A 23953-nucleotide genomic window follows, 5' to 3' on the forward strand; every position below is an offset into this window, starting at 1 on the left:
TAGTACCCTTTGTAGTTGATGTACTCGTGTGCTCAAACTACAAGCACATGAATCTCATCAATGGCCCCAGTGCAGTTTGGAAACCCCATTCTCTCAAAGCCAGCAATTACTTCAGGACTGCCACTTTGGGGTAAACCACATGCCTGATTGCCTCCGAAACTTCCACAGCCACTTTACCCACCGTTGACTTTCCAACACCAAACTGGTTTGCAACAGACCTGGAGCAGTCTGGGGTCGCCAGCTTCCAAATGGCTATAGCAACCCACTTCTGGATCAGAAGGGGTGGCCTTATGCATGTGTCTTTATCCTGAAAGATCGGACAAGTGGCTTGCAAAGCTCCAGAAATGTAGCTTTCTTCATGCAAAGATTCTGGACCCATGGCTGGTCATCCCAGGTGCATGACAATGTGATCCCGCCAGTCTGTGCTTGTGGCCCTGCTCCAGAAGCTCCAGTCTACATAGGGGGCATCAGAGGCTGTACAGAGTGTACTGAGAACCATCAGTCAGTTCGAGTCTGCCATGCTTGGTGCTCTTCCTCCTCCGCCTCCTCCTCTTCCTGCTCCCTTTATGATGGTGCCGAAATGCGCATCAGCATCTCACGGAAGTGCTGCCCATTTCCTGACACAGGAGTGAAGACGCAAGCAAGAGAAGTTCTTCACAAAGTGTCTCCTCCATGTTGCTGGCTCGGGTGGCTGGAAGCCCACTGACCAAAATGACTGCTTGGCGAGATGTGTTGGCGGGTGGTTCAAACTTCCTGTCATGTGCAGGGTGGATCGTCAAGTTTTCCCACAGCGCAACACGGTCAAAGGGCTAGCTAGAGCAGCTGCATTTTAGGTGGGCGCTAGAGAGTCTGGGATTTGGTTGATTTGACTTAGGTCTGGTTGCTGCAGTGTGGATGCCAAAGCCCCAGGTTCAAGCCTGTGTTAGAAAATTCTTAACCTACCGTTAACAATAAGTGTAGACGCTCAAGCCCTGCGTTCTCTAACCCAGGGTCAGCTGACTTAAGTCCCACTAACCCTGGGCTTACCTTGTAGTGTAGACATACCCTAAGAGGCAGATTTTTTTAACAGTATTGAGGCAGATGGGTGCTTTTGAAAACCTCACCAGGGCTCTATCTACCTCATTAGGCACCTAAGCACCTTTACAAATCTGGCCCTAAGTGCCTCAAGATCACACAGGAAGACTGTGGAGCAGGGAACTGAGCTCGTCTCTTCCAAGTCCTCCCTATCAGGGCACAATCTTCTAATATTGAGGATTCTGCATTAGAAGTCTTATGTAGTTTCAATACGATCTGAAGTTGTTTAACAAGACGGCAGTAATGACCCTTTGGAGGGAATGTATTTGAAGACAATCGTTCATACATTCGTACTAGTGTCCATATCATTTCGGAGACTGACATCATTGTCTATCCTTCAGCCATGGTAGGATTGCTCCCTACGATATTTCTTCTGCTAGCTTGTCCTGTCTAGTTTTAAATTTCTCTAGTAAGTTGGGTTCTACTAATTCCCTTGGCAGCTAAGTCCATAGCCTATGAGAACTCACTTTTAGGAAGATTCCCCAAATATTCAGCCTCAATTTTTAATGTTCTTAATTACCCAACTAGTAGCAAGTATCAGTGCAATACAGAAATACATTAGGGCAACTTCTATTTGTTGAATTAGAAAACATCTTATAAAAATAATTAAATCAGCTTAAACCAACAATATTTTTTGTGCAAGAATCATAAAATCATAACATTTTATGCAAGATCCTGCCAGGGATCTACTCCAAATGTGTCTGATGTGTTTCCATGTAGTTTTCCTATTTGGTCAGTAAGTGGAGCTAGGCAACAGCAACTGGTGATAAATGGAAATTCCATATATAATCTATAATAAAATCCATTTTTTCCCCTCTAGAAAACAATGGTTTTAAATCCTTCTAAACATAAACGTCCCTGTCAGTGTTAAAATAGGCATCAACATCATTACCACTGACTTCAGCAGCGTTCTTTGGATGTCCTGCAATGTATTTTTGAGCAGTTTTAATGGCAAAATGAGATGATTATCATCCCACAGTGAAGTAAGATGGCATCAGTTCAGGAAAACCTGCCTCTTCGGGACTGCACTTAAGCACATGCTTTACTTCAAAGTTGACATCAACAGAACTTAAATATGTGCTTAAAGTTAAGCACATGTGAAATGCTGTTCTGAACAGACTTCTGGATTTGAGCATGTGCATTTCTTAATCAGGGCCTATCTTCCTTCTAGACATCAAACCGCTTTCTTTGCATGAGAATCCTAATATTACAATTGTTTCTACTGAAATTCAGTCATTTTTCGATATGCTCTTTCTTTTGATTTGATCAAACTCTCAGGAACCTAATCATTAGTATTAAAATAAACACAACTTCCACTTTTTATCTTGATCCACCACCTCTCTGGGCTGGCACAGGTCAATTACAGGCTATGGAAAGTCCCTGTGTAACAGAAATGTCAACATTCTGAATGAAATCACAGGAAAAAAAGAGTCAAAAAAAGATTATTACAACTAAAAGTTGCATTATGCAGACACTAATGTTATGACTTCTGCTGTACATGCTGCCATTCACCTACTCATGGTTGGCAATCTAAATTCATAACAAGATCCGCTGCTTATTTCAATCAAAGTGACAGGAACAGTCTTGATCAATACAAATAGGTGGGACTCTGTATAAATTCAGTTTGGGTTACCCTGTCTCCAGAAAAAATAGAAACGAGCCTGAAAAGCCAAAGAAAATTACTAGAGGCACAGAGGAATGGATTTAAAAGATCACAACTGTTTAGTTCAGTGAGGATACAAAAGGCGACATGACAGAGGTGTATTTAGTAATGAACAGTGAAAAGAAGACTCATAGGTTGTTCCTAATTATCCCTTGGCACCCAATGAAATTAAAAGGCAATCAGCCAGAACCTGATCTCATTTTCACCAGTGTAAATCAGGGTAACTCACTGACTTTTATGTAACTAAGATCAGAATCTGGTCCAATAAAGGTAAAAATGTAAAAAGAAATATTTTTATGCAACACAATAAATAATCTGTGGAATTCACTGACATAAAATATAAGCCAGACAAAGAGTTTAATAGGATTCAAAGACACTAATCAGAGAGAGACAAGGTGGGTGAAATATCTTCTACTGGACTAACTTCTGCTGAGGGAAGAGCCAGAGAGAGCTCTCAGAAGAGCTCCGTGTAGCTTGAAAGCTTGTCTCTGGCTCTTCCCCCAGCAGAAGCTGGTCCAATAAAACACATCATCTCACCCACTTTGACATCCTGAGTCCAACAGACAATACTAAAGACATTGATATGAATAATAAAAATAACCTCCTGAGTTACAATAAGGAGGATGAAAATGTATAGGGATAGCCTCCTTCAGGACATAAGCCAGTAACTAACTGTGTGGAGTTAGGAAGAAGTTACCCCCACAGACATATAATTTATAATTGTCTATTAGGTGGGTTTTTCTTCTAAACCATCTGGCCATTGCCAGAAACAGGATAGTTCATTAGCTGGACCATTTGTTCCATTTTGGCAATTCTTATATTCCAACATAAGAAAGAATAGATGTGTGATCTTTTATTTAGTACTATACAATGCTAAAAGAACCGTACTATAGGATGATTACCGAAATACGAAATCTGCACTGTCAATCTCCCGTCCACATCTGCTGTTCTTGAGAATCCCTCCATTCCCAACCACAGCACATTTCTTAAATTGGGAGCGATAGTACGGCATATCCTACAGCAAAACGAGAACAAACCAGTTACTTTCCTGAGACATGCATGTGGCAGCAGTTTCCTTTTCTACAGCTATATCTTGAATGAAAATCAGATGGATGGAATAATAATAGGCAATTACCATTGGTCCCTCCCTGGGGTCCAATAATCCCATGATCCATGTTTATATGAACTGACATGACCATTCTCATTGTAGTTAGAGAGATGCTGTGGGAAACTGGTTCAGGAAAAAAAAAGTAAGAGCACCTGAACCTTTAGCCAATATCTAGAACTGAATGTGTAAGTTTCCATAATGTTAGAGATGTTCTTTCACTTCTAGTTTCCAGATGGGGACCAAAACCATAGATTCATTCTATCATAGGCATTATATTATAAATTGCCTAAAAAACACTGCTCTTATGATATTTCTGTCCTGATTTTACATGCCAGAAACACCTGGTCTAGTTTAGAAGATTCAAGAGGCTGCATAGTTTAGAGAAAAGGAGAACATTTGGGATGCTTATCAGAACTGAACTTGGATTCTGGATATCTCTTGCTGTAATAACAGCATCGTAATTATTATTTGCTAGAGTAGAACCTCAGGGTTATGAACACCAGAGTAACAAACTGACCAGTCAACCACACACCTTATTTGGAACCGGAAGTGCACAATCAGGCAGCAGCAGAGACAACAAAAAAAGCAAATACGGTACAGTACTGTGTTAAACTACTAAAAAAATAAAGGGAAAGTTTAAAAAAAGATATGACAAGAGAAGGAAACTGTTTCTGTGCTTGTGTCATATAAATTAAGATGGTTAAAAGCAGCATTTTTCTTCTGCAAAGTAAAGTTTCAAAGCTGTATCAAGTCAATGTTCAGTTGTAAACTTTTGAAAGAACAATGATAACATTTTGTTCAGAGTTTCGACCATTTCAGAGTAACAAACAACTCCATTCCCGAAGTTCTACTGTACTTGTACTGAGGCAGTGCCCGGAGGCCCTAATCAGGGATTGGGCCCCATTGTGCTAAGACCTCTACTGTCATAACACAAAGATGGCTTACAATTTAAGGCCCCGACCTGCAAAGACTTATGCATCTGCTTCAGCTTAAACACCATGGCCTATTGAAATCAATGGAAGCGAGGAGCCTAAGTACCTTTGAGGATATGGGCCTGTGAGTCATCACACTGGAGTCAACACAACTATTCACAATGCATAAAGATATGCACATGCATAAGCCTTTGCAGGGTAGGGTCTAAGCATCAAGCATCTCTTCTATATCCTAAAGGGTAAAATTCTGCTCTCAGATGAATGTATGGAACAGCCACTGAAGTTAATGAGAGTTATAATCACATATCCAAGGACAGAATTAGGCCCTTAGGGTGTGAGAAGTGTGAGGCAAAGCTCAGGAGAACTGACACCCTATGAATATGTAGAGATGTGCTTATATAAGCATGAGAATGCTCCTATTAGCACATACATATTTTATAAGTAATTTCATAATGAAAAATACATCCAGATGGAATAGTGATGTAAAATGAACGTCTAGGTGATTATTTATAGTGCACTACACGTGTTGCACATAAGGCATGAGGCTGAAGGACATACAATACAACTGTCCATCTCAGAAAAGCAATAACAACCCCATGGACGCGTGCTGCTGGGCTATCTTGTTACTCTTATACAACGGAATTTCCTAGAAGTGAGTAAATAGTGGGAAAGGGTTTTGGCTAACATTGATCCAAATTCCAAAGTAAATTTGATTTGACTGTTTTCACTTTCCGCACACCTACAAGCCCTACTGATTACTCTCAAAATAAAGAGAAATTTTTCAGCTCGATATTCACTGAAATCTGACCACAAATTTAGATTGTAAAATGTGCAATTCACAATTTGTACTGTGCTGGTTAGTTACATAAATCATGTGGTATTATTGCTGGTCCCTGATTGGGTTACTAATGCAACAAACCGACACAGGCCCCGATTCAGCAGAGCACTTAAACACATGCTTAAATTTCAGCATATGCCTTCATCCTCTTGATTGTCATGGATTTAAGCATGTGTTTAGAATTAAGCATGTTCTTACATGCTCGGAGCAACAGGGATTGGATTACTCATGTGCCTAACTTTAAGCATGTGTTTAAGTGCTTTGCTAAAATGGAGCCATACTGGGTAAAAGCCAATCCTTCCTTATGCAGAAGTCCCGCACGGCACTTACGCACGACATAAGTCTCATATAAACACTGTTCTGAGGGCATACCTGGAACTTAAACAGTGTTTAAACAGAACCAGATTTCAGGCATGTAAAATTAAAAAGGTCGTAGAGGACTTTTTAACTAAGGTTCTCAGGAAAAGCCGACAGGAGCAGAGGAGCACGTGGTTTGGACAGAGACATCCCTTGGGAAGGATTTATTGAAGGGGATACTCAACATCCCAGCAAAGAAGAGCAGATAGAAGTTGATAAAGAAAGGGCAGGAACTGAAGAGAAACAGTCAAACAAAGAGGAATCCAATTCAATTACATCACATGAAAGCAGACATCTAAATACTGACAAATTGTATAAGTGCTTGTATACAAATGCAAGAAGTCTAAATACTAATATGGGTAAACTTGAGTATCTAGTATTAAATGAGGATATTGATATAATAGGCATCAGATACTTGGCAGAACAATGATGACCAATGAGACATGGTAATACAGGGTACAAAATTATAGGAATGACAGAGTAAGTCATGCTGCTGGGCGAGTGGCACTATTAGGGTGACCAGATGTCCCGATTTTACAGGGACAGTCCTGATTTTGGGATCTTTTTCTTATATAGGCTCCTATTACCCCCCACCCCCTGTCCCGATTTTTCACATTTGCTGTCTGGTCACCCTAGGCACTATATGTGAAAGAAAGCATAGAGACAAATATAGTAAAAATCTTAAATGAATCAAACTGTACCATAGAATCTCTATGGATAGAAATTCCATGCTTGAATAATAAGAGTATAGCAACAGGAATATACTACTGACCACATGTCTAGGATGGTGACACTGATTGTGAAATGCTCAGGGAGATTACAGAGGCTATAAAAACACAAAACCCAATAATAATGGGGGATTTCAATTATCCCCATATTGACTGGGTACATGTCACCCCTCAGGACAAGATGCAGAAATAAAATTTCTAGACACCATTAATAACTGATTCAATGGAGCTGCTAGTCCTGAAATCCACACAGGGGGAGGCAATTCTTGATTTAGTTCTAAGTGGCACACAGGATCTGGTACAAGAGGAGAATATAGCTGATGTGCTCAGGAAAAGTGACCATAATGTAATTAAATTTAACATCCTTATAGGGGGGAAGATATCAAAGAAACCCACTGCAGTAGCATTTAACTGCAAAAAGTGGAACTACACAAAAATGAGAAAGCCAGTTAAAAGGAAATGTCACACAAATGAAATGCCTGTAAACTTCATGGAAACTATTTTAAACACCATAATAGAGGCTCAAACTAAATATATACTCCAAATAAGAAAAATACTGTAAGAAGACCAAAAAAATACCACCATGGCTAAACAATGGAGTAAAAGAGGCAGTGAGAGAAGCATGAACCCTGGCAAGTCAAAAAAGTATAATTAGGCAGGCCAAAAAAAAAAGTTTGAAAAGCAAGTTGCAAAAGACACAAAAACTAATAGCAATTTTTTTTAAAAATACATCAGAAGCAGGAAGCCTGCCAAACAACCACCGGGCCACTGGACAATCAAGGTGCAAAAGGAGCACTCAAGAAAGACAGAGCCGTTGCAGAGAAGCTAAATAAATTCTTTGCATCGGTCTTCACTGCAGAGGATGTGAGGGAGATCCCAACACCTGAGCCATTTTTTTAGGTGACAAATCTGAGGAACTGTCCAAGATCGAGGTGTCAATAGAAGAGGTTTTGAAACAAACCTGATGACAAATAAGTCGTCAGGACGAGATGATATTCACCCAAGAGTTCTGAAGGAACTCAAATATGGAATTGCAGAACTACTAACTGTGGTATGTAACCTATTGCTTAAGCCTCTGTACCAGATGATTGGAGGACAACTGATGTAACATCAATTTAAAAAAAAAAAGGCTCCAGAGGCAATCCTGGCAATTACAAGCCAATAAGCCTAACTTCAGTACCGACAAATTGGTTGAAACTAAGACACAAAGATGAACACAATATGTTAGAGAAGAGTCAACATGGCTTTTGAAAACTCCTCACCAATCCATTAGAATTCTCTGAGGGAATCAGCAAGTACATGGACAAGGGTGGTTCAGTTGGTACTTGGACTTTCAGAAAGCCTTTGACAAGGTCCCACACCAAAGACTCTTAAGCAAAGTAAGCAGACATGGGATAAGAGGGAAGGTCCTCTCATGGATCAGTAACTGGTTAAAAGATAGGGGATACAAAGTAGGAATAAATGGTGAGTTTTCACAGTGGAGAGAGGTAAATAGCAGGGTCCCCCAAAAATCTGTATTGGGACCTGTTGTGCTGTTCAACATATTCATAAATGATCTGAAAAGGGGAGTACACAGTGAGGTGGCAAAGTATGCAGGCAATACAAAATTACTCAAGATAGTTAAGTCCAAAGCCAACTGGTGCAGTTACAAAAGGATCTCACAAAACTGGGAGACTGGACAACAAAATGGTAACTGAAATTTAGTGCTAATAAGTGCAAAGCAATGCCTATTGAAAAACATAATCCCAACTGTATGTATAAAATGATGGGGGTCTAAATTAGCTGTTACCACTCAAGAAAGACCTTAGAGTCATCATGGATAGTTCTCTGAAAGCATCTGCAGCAGTCAAAAGAGTTAACAGAATGTTAGGAAACATTAGGAAAGGGATAGATAATATGACAGAAAAAATATTAAAAAGATATATTAGAATTGGAAAAGGTACAGAGTTGGGCAATAAAAACAATTAGGGGTATGGAATAGCTTCCATATGAGAAGAGATTAAAAAGACTGGGACTGTTCAGCTTAGAAAAGAGATGACTAAGGGAGGATATGATAGAGGTCTATAAAATCATGAATGGTGTGGAGAAAGTGGATAAGGAAGTGTTATTTACTCCTTTACATCACACAAGAACCAGGGGTCATCCAATGAAATTAATGGGCAGTACGTTTAAAAGAAACAAAAGGAAGTACTTCTTCATTCAACACACAGTCAATCTGTGGAACTTGTTGCCAGGGGATGTTGTGAAGGCCAAGACTATAACAGGGTTCAAAAAAGAACTAGATAAGTTCCTGGAGGATAGGTCCATCAATGGCTATTAGCCAAGATAGTCAGGGACACAACTTTATGGTGTGGGTGACCCTAAACCTCTGACTGCCAGAAGCTGGGACTGGACAACTGCAGATAGATCACTAGATAATTGCCCTGTTCATCCATTCCCACCTAAGCATCTGGTAGCAGCCAATGTTGGAAGACAGGATACTGCACTAGATGGGCCGCTGCTCTGACACCAGTGTGGCTATTCTTATGTTCTTATAACCTGGGGAGGGAATGAGCATTGGAGAGTAAAAGTGGTCTGGTGGCTGTGAGGGAGTAGCCTGGATTTGGGACTTGGGAGACCTGGATTCACTTCTTTGCTCCACCCACCACAGACTTCCTATAAGAAGTCAGGCAAGTCACTTAAGTCCAGATCCTCAAAGGTATTTACATGCCTAATATCCATCAAAATTATTGATTTCAATGGAAGTTAGGCATCCAAATATTTTGAGGAACTGGGCCTTAGGGCCGGCTCTCTGTGCCTCAGATCCCATCTGTAAAATGGGGATAATAGCACTGCTTTACCTCACAGAGGTGCCATGAAGATAAATGCATTAAAGATCATGTGGTGCTTGGATACTATGATAATGGCAGCCATATAAGAACTTCAGATCAATATTGTACTGGTCCTCTGCAAAGGGATGAGTTTCAGATATTTCCACAAACATACAGCTTGAAATTCGAGATGTGTGGGTTTGTTACATAATTCATAGTCACATAAATTAGTTTCTGCTCTTAAATTTCAGTGTGCACTGAGAATTGTATATTGGGTTGTAAAGAATTATTTGCTGAAGAAATTTGTGTATAAATTCTAATAAATACATTTGAGAATTCTGCAACATGTTCACAACCTGCAAACAGGTAAAAATCACTGAGTTCTCAAATTTTCAAATAAGAATAAGAATCAGACCCAGACAAATAATGTGTTTAAAATATGCGCTGAGCTTCATTATATGCTGATTTCTAAAGCCATTTCACTAGCCAGTTAACATGTGGTCAGTAAATTCTGCAGTCAAAAGTATACACATTGCATGCCAGCTGGAGCAGATGGCAACTAGATAGAGGAAAAAACAAATGGAATATCAAATGGAAAATGAAGATGCAGGATCACGCATGTTGGTTAAAGCTTGACTACTATATAAGACTTTGTCCAATGCAGCAGCTACAGTGTGAGGTTTTAGCAAATGGATGCAGACATGTAACACACCTTCGGAAACATTCTGAAGATTTCTTGATTGATATGGAAGATTCCACTAGTATCTACTTCATATTTCAATTTAGTTCCCAGGGGAGTATTTTTCTGTGTGGTGAACAGAAAGGCAGGGGCATTGCAACATCTTGATAACGTTGACCTGTCAAATGAACAATAGGTGAAGAAGTTTACATGAACCAATAGCATGGAGTAAAGCTAAGAGTTAGAATGAGTATTGAAATGGATAGAAATTGCTGTCCCAATGATGTTATGGTTAATGTGCTACTCTCACCATAGATTTCATATTAAACTTAAATATACAGAGGAGTGAGTGATGTGTGCCAAAATGGAGTCAATTTCTTAGTTCACGTCTTTCATTTAATGCCTTTTCTACTTTTGTCTTTGCAACAGAAATCCTTGAATTACTCCCACTCTTATTCCAGAGCACGTTTGTTTCTGAGCCAATGACCATGTCTCTGATGCCTGTGCATCCACAGTGATAAATATACGTGCACAAAGCTAAAACAATGCTGTGGCTTCATTCAGATAGTGGACCTACAGGACAGCATTCCAAAGCTGGGTTCTGAAATCATTGTAGATGAACTTCAGCATAAGATAAGATAGAGTGTTTTAGGGACAAATGACAGAGGCCTCTGGATACCAGAACAGCAGCTGAGGAGGCCAGAGAATGGCAATTGAGAAGGCTAATCAGGAAAGATAATCAATGGAAAGGGTCCTGAATACAGAACAAACTATCAAGATTTTCATTCTGATGATTCTGAAGATTCTTGGCTGGTGTACAGCAGTGTTACTAGTGAAGACAGTGTAGCTGCAATCATTTACACCGGTTGAGAATTTGGTCCGCACCCTTGACGCAAGGAGCATCACAATTAACTCTTGGTTTATGACTGGAGCATAGCACTGGGAGGCAGGACTCCAGTGTTCTGTTCCATAGTTGGTCATTGACTCACTGTGATCTTCCATAATCTCTCCTCTCCCTGAAACACGCTGGGGGGATCCTCAGCACAGATTTCCCCTCCTCATAGATAGGGTGGCCAGAGAGCAAGTGTGAAAAATCAGCATAGGGTGGGGGGGGTAATAGGCGCCTATATAAGAAAAAGGCCCAAATATCAGGACTGTACCTATAAAATCAGGACATCTGGTCACCCTAGAGAGGGGTGAGTCTTAGGTGCTTCTATAGCATTCTTCCATCCTCACCCTGTCCTGCTACCTGACTTTTTTAAAATTAACAATAACCAAAACCTACTTAAATGCATTGGTCTCTCCGATCATCATGAATGGTAAAAAGTAACAGCCTCTTGATGTTTTACTTGCTCTTTAATAACCATCGATATGTGAAGACATCACTCCTTTACAATCAATTACATTGAAACTCACCCCGTTAGTGACTGGTAGCTATAGTCTCATTAACAGAAACCCATCTTACTTGAATAGGTGGGCTTCTGTGACATTCATCTCCCATTTGCACATCTGTAGGCTCTTCCACCTGTCAAACAATTCAGTTTGCTTCACCCTGAAAACAAAACCAAAGACTTTTGAGTGCACTTTTATGAAATGCACTTTTCTCCATTCATAACACTGCATTGATGAGGGCACGTAATGGTTATTTGGTAGGAAGAGATAGTTGGGCCACGTGAATGCTCTCTGTCTACAACCTAATCCCTATGTATGACTGAAAGCACCCCTGTATTCACACCATAAACATTTTTGTAATAACCTTTGTGCAAAATATACTGTGAGGTATCATTTAAAAACTAACACCACACGAATCATCAGTATTCTTTTGTAATGTATGTACAAAATGCATACTAAGAGTTCTGAACATAAACTGAAATTATGACTAAAACATGTTTATCAGGCAAGTCTGGGGAGTGGGTAAACTGGTTTCTCAAAGACAAAAGAACAAGCTGATGATGCTAGCCAGGTGTCAAAGTTGACTGGCAATTATGTGTCAAGGGCCATTCTTTGCCAACAAAGGGGGGCAAGAACAGAGCGATCTGCATTTTGGCAAACAACCATCTGGAACCTCCTTCACCACAAGACTCCATGTCTCCTTCCTTTCAGCTGGAATGAACTTTATCTAGGGGTAACCCTCAGGAAAATGCTTTACAAAGGGTGACTGGACTATAAAAGTGAGGGGCAAAAACACCCCAGGTTATTACTCTTTCACTTAACAAGACAAAGAAACCAGCTCTTTGACTTTGAGGGGAGGTGAATTTGGTCAGCCATGTTGCTGGGAACACATGGTAAGGATTTTACCTTGAACCAAGTCTACTTTGTTAAGTTTTAGCTACTAGGAAGCACTTTATCTTTATTTCTCTTGTAACCATTTCTGCATTAATGGCTTATACTTGGACTCACTTAAAATCTCTCTCTTTAAATGAACTTGTTTTATTTTTAATCTAAAAAAATCCAGTGTTTGTGTGTAAACTGAACTGTTTGGTAACACCAGTTAAAAGTAGAAAACTGTTGACTATTGACCCTTTACAGGGGCAAAGGACCTTTAATATCTGAACTGCCCAGGAGACGGCTGGACAGTGCAAAACACACACATTTTGGAGGAAATTAGGGACTGGGAGTATGTTGGGGTCACCCTGCAAGTAGTAACCAAGATTGCTGGAAGCCAGAGTGCAATTGGTGTGTTGCTGACAGGCTGCTGGGATCCGAGGTGCTAGACCAGGGCTACTGTTATACACAGACACTCAGGGTTTGACCTGCTTGCTGGCAGGCTGCTTGTGAGTGGCCCATGGTGGGAGCTACAACAGCAAAGCAGGGTGAGGCACAACCCTTCGCTGGTCTGGGTTGCACCCCGGAATGGGACACTATGGTTCTTCTTACTGTTATTATTTCTACTACAGTAGTGCCTACAGGGCCCCAGCCAGGATTGGGGCTCCATTGTGCTAGGTGCTGTACAAACATATTTCCTGCCCCAAAGAGCTTACAATCTAAATAGACAAGGCAGGCAAAGGGCAGGAGAGGAAAGAGAGGCACAAAGAAGTGAAGTGACCTGCATAAGGTCACGCAGAAGTCAGTAACACAGACAGGTACAGTCCAGAACTGTCCGAGTCCAGTGTCCTGTCCACTAGACCACAAATGTTATACATCAACATTAAAGACAGGCCCTGAAGTCTGATTAAGTAGTGGCAGTTAATGTCAATTCACACATCCTATTTATGCCTGTTTCTCTTTTAATCACACTTATACTTTCAGATTCTCTTCCTTCAATTCTGAAAGAAACCTGGAGAAACAGAACGTTTAAAAAACAAGGTGATCTCTTGTGTGTGATTTTTCTGGATTCCACTTGGTAATGATGGCTAATTTATGGACCCACAGAGATTAGATCTGGAAAAGATTTGGGCTGGGAATTTCAATGGGCCTAAGGGAATTTGGTGCCCAGTTTCTTTAGGCCCCTTTGAAAATCCCATTCTCGAAGTATAAAGCCTCAAGTTCTCCTCTAAGGCCTTGTCCACACTAAGAATTGCAGCCATCAGGGTAGCTGCACCTGTGCAAACCCCTAGTGTGCATGCAAAACCACTATAAACTGTGATTTCCACCCCTGCAACGTAACCCTGCTTGAAACTGGGAGAGTAAATTATTATTAGTGATTGTTTATCTTGCTGTAGCATCTAGGAGGCCAGTCACAGAGCAGGATGCTTTGAGCTAGGCATTGTACAAACACAGAGCGGACCCCTGTCCCAAATAGCTTCAGTCTAAGTAAGCTATCCTGATGCCAAATGAAACTGATAGATACCTTGCTTATCTACGCTAAGGCTAGGTCTACACTGGAGCTGGAAGCTGTGGTTCCTAGCTTGCGTAGATGGACCCGCACTGGTTGTACTTGACCTAGAACCTAAAAACAGCACTGTGTCCGTGACTGCATGGGAGATAATTTGGGTTAGCCGATCAAGTACGTACACGGGGGCCAGGTAGGATTGTACTTGGGGCAGCTAGCCTGAGGAGCTGCCCGTGCCACCACAGACACTCCTAATTTTAGACACTAGCTCAATCACAGCTAGCATGGGTAAGTCTACGGGAGCTGGGAATCACACCTCCCCGCTCAAATGTAGATGAACCCGCAGCAGTGCACTGGGATAGCTACACAGGTGGCTGGCCACTGACAGCTGTAACCAGAGCATGTCCTCAGTGCAGGCAATGCCTAAGACCCGACAACTACTCTTGAAGTTAATGGGAAAAGTCCCCATTGACTTCAAGGGAGATTGGATCAAGCCCCTACTGCACCTCTTCCAGTTAAAGATTTTTCCCAGCTGTATTTTTTGCTAGTGCTTTGTCCACTTTAGTTTTAATGGTCTCCAGTGATGGGACTTTCTCCACTTCCCTTAGGGAAACTATTCCATAAGAACATAAGAACGGCCGTACTGGGTCAGACCAAAGGTTCATCCAGCCCAGTATCCTGTCTACAAACAGTGGCCAATGCCAGGTGCCCTAGAGGGAGTGAACCTAACAGGTAATGATCAAGTGATCTCTCTCCTGCCATCCATCTCCATCCTCTGACAAACAGAGGCTAGGGACACCATTCCTTACCCATCCTGGCTAATAGCCATTAATGGACTTAACCACCATGAATTTATCCAGTTCTCTTTTAAATGCTGTTATCGTCCTACCCTTCACAACCTCCTCAGGTAAGGAGTTCCACAAGTTGACTGTACGCTGCGTGAAGAAGAACTTCCTTTTATTTGTTTTAAACCTGCTGCCTATTAATTTCATTTGGTAGCCTCCTAGTTCTTATATTATGGGAACAAGTAAATAACTTTTCCTTATTCACTTTCTCCACACAACTCACGATTTTATATACCTCTGTCATATCCCCCCCCCTTAGTCTCTTTTCCAAGCTGAAAAGTCCTAGCCTCTTTAATCTCTCCTCATATGGGACCCATTCCAAACCCCTAATCAGTTTAGTTGCCCTTCTCTGAACCTTTTCTAGTGCCAGTATATCTTTTTTGAGATGAGCAGACCACATCCGAATGCAGTATTCAAGATGTGGGCGTACCATCGATTTATATAAGGGCAATAAGAACATAAAATAACCTTCTGCTAAGAGTCTGAGCCAGAATGGCCTATAGATTTGACATTAGAAGATTGTCTTTCATATCTTCTGGGGAAAGGAAGAGGGCTTCAATGGTCAGCATCTTGGGACTACCTTAAAGCTCCAGAAGTTGCTCCTACCTACCTAGATGAGTTCATGTGTGATCTTCAGTATCTGGAACCTAGATATCCTGGGGACTGGGAACTCACAAATATCTAGGTAGAATGGATATGTGATGTCCCCTTTTGGACTTTGATGAAGTTTGAGGTCTCTTTGAGGCTGCTGGATCTTGGTGCATTGTCTTTGGGTTTGAGGGGTTTGAATGCTCCCTATGCTGGTTTTCAATAAAATAACAAGGATATTTTAAGAATAGCTTTATATATAACACTGGTATAATTTAAGCCTTTCAAGAGTGTGGAAGTCACTCTTAAAGCTCTAGGTCATAATGTACCTTCTGTGGTCCATCGGAGCATGCTAATTTGGAAATCTTCCATTATCCCTGAGGGATAACTAAGGGGAAAAGAATATTCCCCAAGCACATTAGAAGAACCCAGCGTGGCAAACAGAGCTTTGCTGTGTTAAACAGCTTATGGTACCACCGTAATACAAATAATGTATAACTGCACATCCAAGGCTAATTCTATCCCATTAAATTGAAATCCATTACAACTGAGTGCCACTGGATAAGATACAGAGAGGTGATTTTCTCTATGCCCTGCAATCAATATAAGAGAACACGATTCCAGCACTCACCACCTTCAGCCCGCTCCCTAGCAAGTTGTTCCCATTCTCACTATTTATTTTTAAGCATTGTGAGTCAGCAAACTAGACAAAGTTGCTATGCCAATGTCCTTCATCCAGTGCCAGTTACAGGGGGAAAGGCATTAGCCAGCTTTGCTATCTGTTCAGGGTCAATGAGGGAGGCGTATGTCCAAGATTCATGCAGAGCTGTAGCAGCAAAGTGCTGTTGCTATTGCTTTAGATGGCGGTTTTCATCAATACTTTGCACGTCTAGAGCAACTTTTCATCTGAAAATCTCAAAGCGCTTTACAAACAATAATTAGGCCTATGAGTAGGAAAGTGTTATCACTGAAGCTCTAAGCACCTGGAGGCAGGAACTTTGTCTTTTATACTTTGTCTGTAAAGTAACTGGTACCTGGCACTATCCAAATAATAAGTAACTACAATCCCCAGTTTCCAACCTGAGGCAGAGAGGTTAAATATCTTGCTCAAGATCACACACTAAGGGCTGGTCTTCACTACCCGCCCGGATCGGCGGGTAGAAATCAATCTCTCGGGGATCGATTTATCGCGTCTCGTCAGGACGCGATAATCGATCCCCGAATTGACGCGCGTACTCCACCAGCCCAGGTAGGAGTAAGCGCCGTCAACGGGGGAGCCGCGGCGGTTGATTTGCCGCCGTCCTCACAGCGGGGTAAGTCGGATCAGATACGTCGAATTCAGCTACGCTATTCCCATAGCTGAATTTGCGTATCTGAAATCGATTCCCCCTCCCCCCCACAGTGTAGACGTAGCCTAAGTCAGTGGCAGATCTGAGAATAGAGCCCCTGAATTCTAATTCCAAGTTACTCTGCTCTAACCCCTAGAGAACCGAGTCCCTCGGACAAATAGCTGATAAATGGTGGCTGAGCTGTAGGGAAATTCCTCCCGCGTAGGCCTACTGCTGCAATGGCTAAAAAAAAAAATATTTTATGGACCAGCCGCAGGTTTTTCTTTGAAGCCAAGGCAAGGGCGAGATTGACTCCAGTAAGTCCCATGGAATATTCAGGTGGCATTAAGTCTGCAGGTCCTGCTCATCCTTTGCTTGAGATTCTCAGCTGAATGTCTGTCTGGGGCTGGAATATGCTGTGGATGGAGGCATGGGCGGTGGGTCTCACAGGCCAGGGGAGCCCGCCCACACCCCGCCTGGAGGCCCCCTCCTGCTTCCCACTCTTCCTTCGTGGCCCCAGCCCAAGCTGCTCCTCTTCCCCAAAGCAGGCAGGGGCAGGTCAGCTCGCTGGCGGCCTGGGACCTGGGGCAGCTGGTGTGGGTACTCGAGCCGCTTGTCTGGCATCTGGGGCTGGGGGCGCTGGGGAGGACTGGCCGGTGCGGTCCAGGGCTGGGATGGGGAGCCGGCGGCTGGGGCTGGCCAGTGAGCCAGGACTCGGGGCGGCTGGTGCGGGGCTCCTTCAGCCGTGGTGGGGCACTCGGGGTTGGGGAGGGGGACAGGGCCTCACGCAGAAGGGGTGGGGTCAGGGGCTAGCCTCCCCAAATGGGCGGTTCCTGCGCCACCCACGGATGGAGGCATTTTGTCCAGGATCATGTGTTAAAGGCGAAATGTGATACGTGTCAGAAAGCATGAAAGATAGAGGGTAAGGGAAAAACTGTCCTTATACCTATGTCCATTACAGACAGTCCCTTTCAGAGGGTAGCAGTGGGCCAAACAGGACCACCGAGAGTGCCATCATATTTCCTTACCTAAAGAATGCAAACTGCAGAGTTTGGCATGGACCTGCCTATCACACTACCGAAAGCATGCCAGAAATATCCGAAGAGTAGTGTATGTTGGGTTCCTCCTCCTTTCCTGTCCCTTCCTTATCTGATCTGCCAGCCAGTGTTTTATCTTGTCTTTGTCTTGTCTTAGAACAAAAGCTCTTCAAGGCCCTGATTCAGCAAAGCACTTGAGCACATGTTTAATTTTAAGTGCACAAGTGGTCTCATTGAAGTAAATGAAATTTATGCACATGCTTAACTACTTAGCTCAATTGGGGCCCAGGACAGGAAATATGTCTTGATCTGTGTTTAACAATAATAATACCTTGCTCTTTCATAGTGCTTTTCATCAGTAGATCTCAAAGGGCTTTACAAGGGAGGTCAGTGTCATTATCCCCATTTTACAGGTGGAGAAACGGAGGCACAAAGAGTTGATGGTGTCCAGTTTGCAAATTAATTCCAGTTCTGCAGTTTCTCATTGAAGTCTGTTTTTGAAGTTTTTTTGTTGAAGAATTGCCACTTTTAAGTGTGTTATTGAGTGTCCAGGGAGACTGAAGTGCGCTCCTACAGTTTTTGAATGTCACAGTTCTTGATGTCTGATTTGTGTTCATTTATTCTTTTGCGCAGAGACTGTCTGGTTTGGCCAATGTAATGGACATCATTAAATTAGGCCTGAATAAAGACTGGGAGAGGATGGGTCACTACAAAAAGTAATTTTCCCTGTTTTGATATTCATCCCTTCTTGTCAACTGTTGAGAACAGGCGACTTCCACCTTAACTGAATTGTCCTCGTTAGCACTGACCCCCCCACTTGGTAAGGCAACTCCCATCTTTTCATGTGCTGTTATATATATGCTGCTTTACTGTATTTTTCACTCCATGAATCTGATGAAGTGGGTTTTAGCCCACGAAAGCGTCTGCCCAAATAAATCTGTTAGCCTCTAAAGTGCCACAAGGACTCCTCGTTGTTTTTGCTGATACAGACTAACACGGCTAACAGTCTGAAACTGTTTTCAAGGTGACACATTATTTTTAATAATAAATAATTGTTTAAACCAATACCTGGGCTGTTTCTTTCCATTTACATGTGGAATCTCTCCAGGATTTGTTACAGTTTTGTAGAGAAGACTTTTAAGCTACTTTGTCTAGGACAAACTCCTCTGCTCCATAGCTTAGAACTTAGTCACAGGGTATGTCTACACTGCAACTGGAGAGTGATTCTCAGTGTGGGTAGACAGCCATGCATTAGAGCAGGGGTCGGCAACCTTCAGCACATGGCCCAGCAGGGTAATCCGCTGGCGGGCCGCGAGACATTTTGTTTACGTTGACCGGCCACCGCTTCCCACAGCTCCCATTGGCCGGGAACGGCGAACCACGGCCACTGGGAGCTGCGGAGGGCCGTGCCTGTGGATGGTCAATGTAAACAAAATGTCTCGCGGCCCGCCAGCGGATTACCCTGATGAGCCGTGTGCCGAAGGTTGCCAACCCCTGCATTAGAGCTAGTGCACTAAACATAGCGGTGTAGCTAAAGATAACTCAGGCAACTGCCTGGGCTAGCCACCCGAGCATGCACCCAGGCAGTCCAGGCAGGTTTGTACTCAAGAGGCTTCCCCCAGTATAGTATGCTATTTTTAGCATACTAGCTTGAGCAGAACTAGCACTTGTTTGCCTGCAGTGGGAAGCGCGCTTCCAGCTGCTACATGGACATTTACCTATTGTGCAGTTGTTTTATGAGCACAATTCCCATGGATATCAATGGGAGTATGTGCAGGACATGTACTAAGGAAGCCTGTAGTGAAAATAAGGAATATGCACTGTGGATTGAAGAAGAGAATTTTGTCCTTATATCAGTTATTATTTTACCTTTTTATTATGTTTTAAAACCCCTTTTCAGGGATGTATAATCCTCTTAGGCAACTGATACATTTCCCGATGTACCTGTGGGACCACGCAAGATGGAATACTGATACTGCGTCGATCAAATGACAGAATCGTGCTATGCTACTGAATTGTTTAAATTACTTGGCAAATGAAAACACACGATATGATCTCAGTAGAGGGCCCTGAATAGACTATTATAGATGAAAACATGGGCTCCTTACATTAATCAAATTCAGACCGTGGCACTGAGACTGGCCCAAAGCCCACTGAAATGAATGGAAAGAGCCCCATTGTCTCCACTTGGGATCAAGTTCTTAATCCCCATTTCTTTGAGATGGAAGTTCAAAATCCCTGCTCCTTAGAGATGTGTCTTTGGCCCCCGCATTATAGAATCATAGAATCATAGAATATCAGAGTTGGAAGGGACCTCAAGAAGTCATCTAGTCCAACCCCCTGCTCAAAGCAGGACCAATTCCCAGCTAAATCATCCCAGCCAGGGCTTTGTCAAGCCGGGCCTTAAAAACCTCCAAGGAAGGAGACTCCACCACCTCCCTAGGTAACGCATTCCAGTGTTTCACCACCCTCCTAGTGAAATAGTTTTTCCTGATATCCAACCTGGACCTCCCCCACCGCAACTTGAGACCATTGCTCCTTGTTCTGTCATCTGCCACCACTGAGAACAGCCGAGCTCCATCCTCTTTGGAACCCCCCTTCAGGTAGTTGAAGGCTGCTATCAAATCCCCCCTCATTCTTCTCTTCTGGAGACTAAACAATCCCAGTTCTCTCAGCCTCTCCTCATAAGTCACATGTGTTTGTAACCCGTCTGACAGGGCAACCATTTTATAAAGCAATTGCTCATACTTACATAGAGAGCACTTTCACCTCAATGATATCCTGTCTTAATTCCAGGCATTTGGTGGAGTTGTATTCAAAAGGTCCTTCATAAAACTCAAAGTACCTAAGGAAGAACAAGGACAAAAATAACAAAGGTTGCAAACAAATGTTAGATTCTGAAACATAGCTTTGTTTATCAAGGGAAGCATGCCTGAAGCCAATGCCAGTGTTCCCTGTCCCTTTTAGGAGTGCACGGTCTGGCCCCAGAATAGAGCAAAGTTATTACGCAAAAGCAAAACACTGGTACCATCTGTGACTGCAAAATGCCAAGTGTCCCTGTCGCTTTAGAAACTCAAATGCTAATGGTCAGATTTTCAAGAGAGAGCTCCCACCACCACTTTCCATTTAGCCAGTTTAAATAAGTGGCCAGGTTTTCAAAACTGCTCAGCTACCGGTTAGGCACCTAAGTGAAGTCACCAGATTTTCAAGTGGTCAGAATGGGCACAAGGTACTTTTTAAAGATCTTTTTAAGTGTCTTTTCTTAGGATGAAAGCTACAATTTCTACATGACAGGAATAGCATTTTGAGTTTGGTTCTTCTTGTCAATATCACAATTTTAAGCAGTTGACCTTTTCTTTGGGTTTCCCCCCCCCCCTTAGTACATGTTTTTGATCGGAGATCCCTTTAATTTAGAAAATAAGGATTTAAATGGTAAGAAGTGGATTTAATCATTTAAATGGATTTACTACTCTCCATCACAAATAAGACTGATAATCAAGTTTTTGATGCAAACACAGACATGAAAACACAGCTTTCTCAGTTAAACCTACCTACGATATTCGTTGGGCTAGGATGAAAGGGCAAATTAAATTAAATTTCAGATATTCAAATTAGACACCAGAGGGAGCCCATGCTGTCTACGAAATTTAATGAAAACATACTGGAACTACCAAAGGAAGAATAATGATTTCAAACCAAGCTCCCTATCTGCCTAAATATTTAAGTACCATTTCATCACTGGAAGTCAATAAATCAAAATCATTTATCTTTTAGAAGACACACTCTAGCCTCAACAGAAGTTATAGGCTTAATGCAGAAATTAGTGGGGAAATACTATGACCTGTGCTATGCAGGAGGTCAGACTAGATGATCATAATGTTGTCTTCAGGCCTTAAACGCTATGAATCTATAACTACTGACTTCATTTACTATGTATTTTGTATTTTCCATAAGGAAGAAAAGTACAAGGGTTTTCCACTTTATGGCTATATATTGGGAATAGAACTGGAATGTGGGTTGGTTCCTAACATAGTTTTAACATTATTTTTAAGTAAATTGGCATCAAAATACTAAGTTTTCAACAAATATTTCTTTGAAACAGTCAAGGAAAAAGTTACTTCTCTTGGTAGTTCAAGCAATAAGAAGTGCCTTAAATTTTGGGAACCCATCTTGGGACATCTAACCTGGAGAAGTAATGAGCACTCATAGTTCCCAAAGAAGGTAAGGGTGTCTAGGGCCTCACCTATATTCAAAGTTACACCAGTTTAACTTTACATTGATTTAACAGCTGATTTGGTTAAACCAGTGCAAATCTTTTGTGGAAACACTTCGATTTAAATCTGGTTCATTCCAATTTATCTTAACTCGATAAGGAATCAGCATTGGTATCACAACTTTTTGGTCACAGAACTTTGGCCTGGTCCACACTAACCCCCCACTTCGAACTAATAACGTAGCTGAATTCAAAGTACCTTAATTCGAACTTACCGCGGGCCCAGACGCGGCAGGCAGGCTCCCCCGTCGATGCTGCGTACTCCTCTCGCCGAGCTGGAGTACTGGCGTCGACGGCGAGCACTTCCGGGATCGATCCGGGATCAATTTATCGCGTCTAGACAAGACGCGATAAATCGATCCCAGAAGATCGATTGCTTACCGCCGGACCCGGAGGTAAGTGTAGACCTACCCTGTGTGTATGCAGCTTCTCTTACCAGACTGAGGCTGCAGTCAGGAAACACCACCATGCCCCACCAGCTGCTGCTGTTTTTGAAGGCATGATGCAGTGCACTTCTACTGCATATAGCTAGGCACAGGGACTGAATATTAATGACACCTGGGTCATCTGTGGGATTTGAACCCAGTCCCTCTGGACCTAAAAAGCCTGGCTCACCACTGCTTAAGCATAGTTCTCAACCACGGGTCTGGGGCCCCCTAAAGGGCCATGAGCAGGTTTCAGGGGCCATAAAGCAGGGCAAGCATTAGACTTGCTGGGACCCAGGGCTGAAAGCCAAAGCCCCACCATGTGGGGTTGAAGCCCAGGGCTCTGAGCCCCGCCACCCCAGGCTGAAGCTAAAGCCTGAGCAACTTAGCTTCATGGGGGCCCCTGTGGCATGAGGCCCCAGGCAATTGCCCTGCTTGCTAGCCCCTAACGCAAGTCCTGGCTTTTAGATGCAAAAGAAACAATTGTGGCCCAGGTGGGCCATGGAGTTTTTATAGCATGTTTGGGGAGGGGAGGGCTCAGACAGAAAACTGTTGAGAACCCATGAGCTAAAGGACACATCTCAAAGATAGTAGCAAACTCATAATGCTCTTTACATGGTCTGAGCACTAGAGGGAGACAAAGAGCCACACTGTATTCATGGGGGTTACTCCATACAGCAGGGTCCCAGCCTGTCCTTGCAATGGGAATGAACATGAGCCACCCCTCTCTCCCATTGGCCTCTGCCATCTGTCCTTTCCATTCTCTCAAGGCAACGCTGGTAACACAGTAAGGCAGGATGAGTGATCAATGACAGTATTTTGCTGTGGTACAAAACAGCAACTATAAACTGAGGGCCTGATTCTCCTCTGACTTCCTCTGACACTAGATTTTCAACAGCGCCGCTCCACTGAGTTCACTGGAGTCACTCCTTACTTCGACTGCTGTGAGCGAGAGGAGAGGGCAACCCTGAATGTGCGCATTTCCCTCCACAGCTAGAGGATGAAATGCAACGCCATGCCGACGTCCACCACTCAATCCATAGGGGCTTATGTGGGACATAAGGGGTGTGTGGACCTGGTGCTGGCCTTCTGCACAGGGGTGAGTATCACCCCGAATGAACAGAATACACAGTAACTCCCTGGAGACCGAAAGACATTGTTAAAATCCAGATGCACACTCTTCTTTCCCATGCTGTTCTGCGTCCATTTCCTAAATTAGAGAACCCCAGCTCTGACGTCAAACAGCTCACGTTACCATATGGTAATCCTGCGGGGGGGGCGGGGGAAAAGCTGGCTTCCGTCAGAGAGGGAGATGGCACTTTATGAGCTATGTATGAAATGTCCTGAGTCCCAGAGACCCCCCCGGATCATTTCCTGTTTACACAAACAGCCAAGCCAAATGCTGAGAAGAGAAAGGATGTGTTATAAACCAGGGGGAATGGGGTGGGGGAAGGGATTATACTAAAACTAAACAGTGCCTACAGGATGAAAGGAAA

The 23953-nt window shown here is 42.8% G+C and overlaps 1 protein-coding gene across 2 annotated transcripts in view; it reads right to left on the reverse strand.

Moving 5' to 3' along the window:
• The window catches only part of ST8SIA5 (ST8 alpha-N-acetyl-neuraminide alpha-2,8-sialyltransferase 5), a 113748-nt gene that overhangs the window by 18608 nt on the left and 71187 nt on the right, over positions 1–23953 (reverse strand). For both annotated transcript variants that reach the window (XM_042850698.2, XM_005305411.4), the window contains 4 exons: positions 20512–20604; positions 11655–11741; positions 10223–10367; positions 3640–3752 (listed from right to left, as the gene is read on the reverse strand). In XM_042850698.2, coding sequence (XP_042706632.1) covers positions 3640–3752; positions 10223–10367; positions 11655–11741; positions 20512–20604 — 438 coding nt within the window. The remainder of the gene's footprint in view (positions 1–3639; positions 3753–10222; positions 10368–11654; positions 11742–20511; positions 20605–23953) is intronic.

The sequence above is a fragment of the Chrysemys picta genome, chromosome 6 (assembly GCF_011386835.1).
Source record: "Chrysemys picta bellii isolate R12L10 chromosome 6, ASM1138683v2, whole genome shotgun sequence".
In the NCBI taxonomy this organism is placed as follows: domain Eukaryota; kingdom Metazoa; phylum Chordata; order Testudines; family Emydidae; genus Chrysemys; species Chrysemys picta.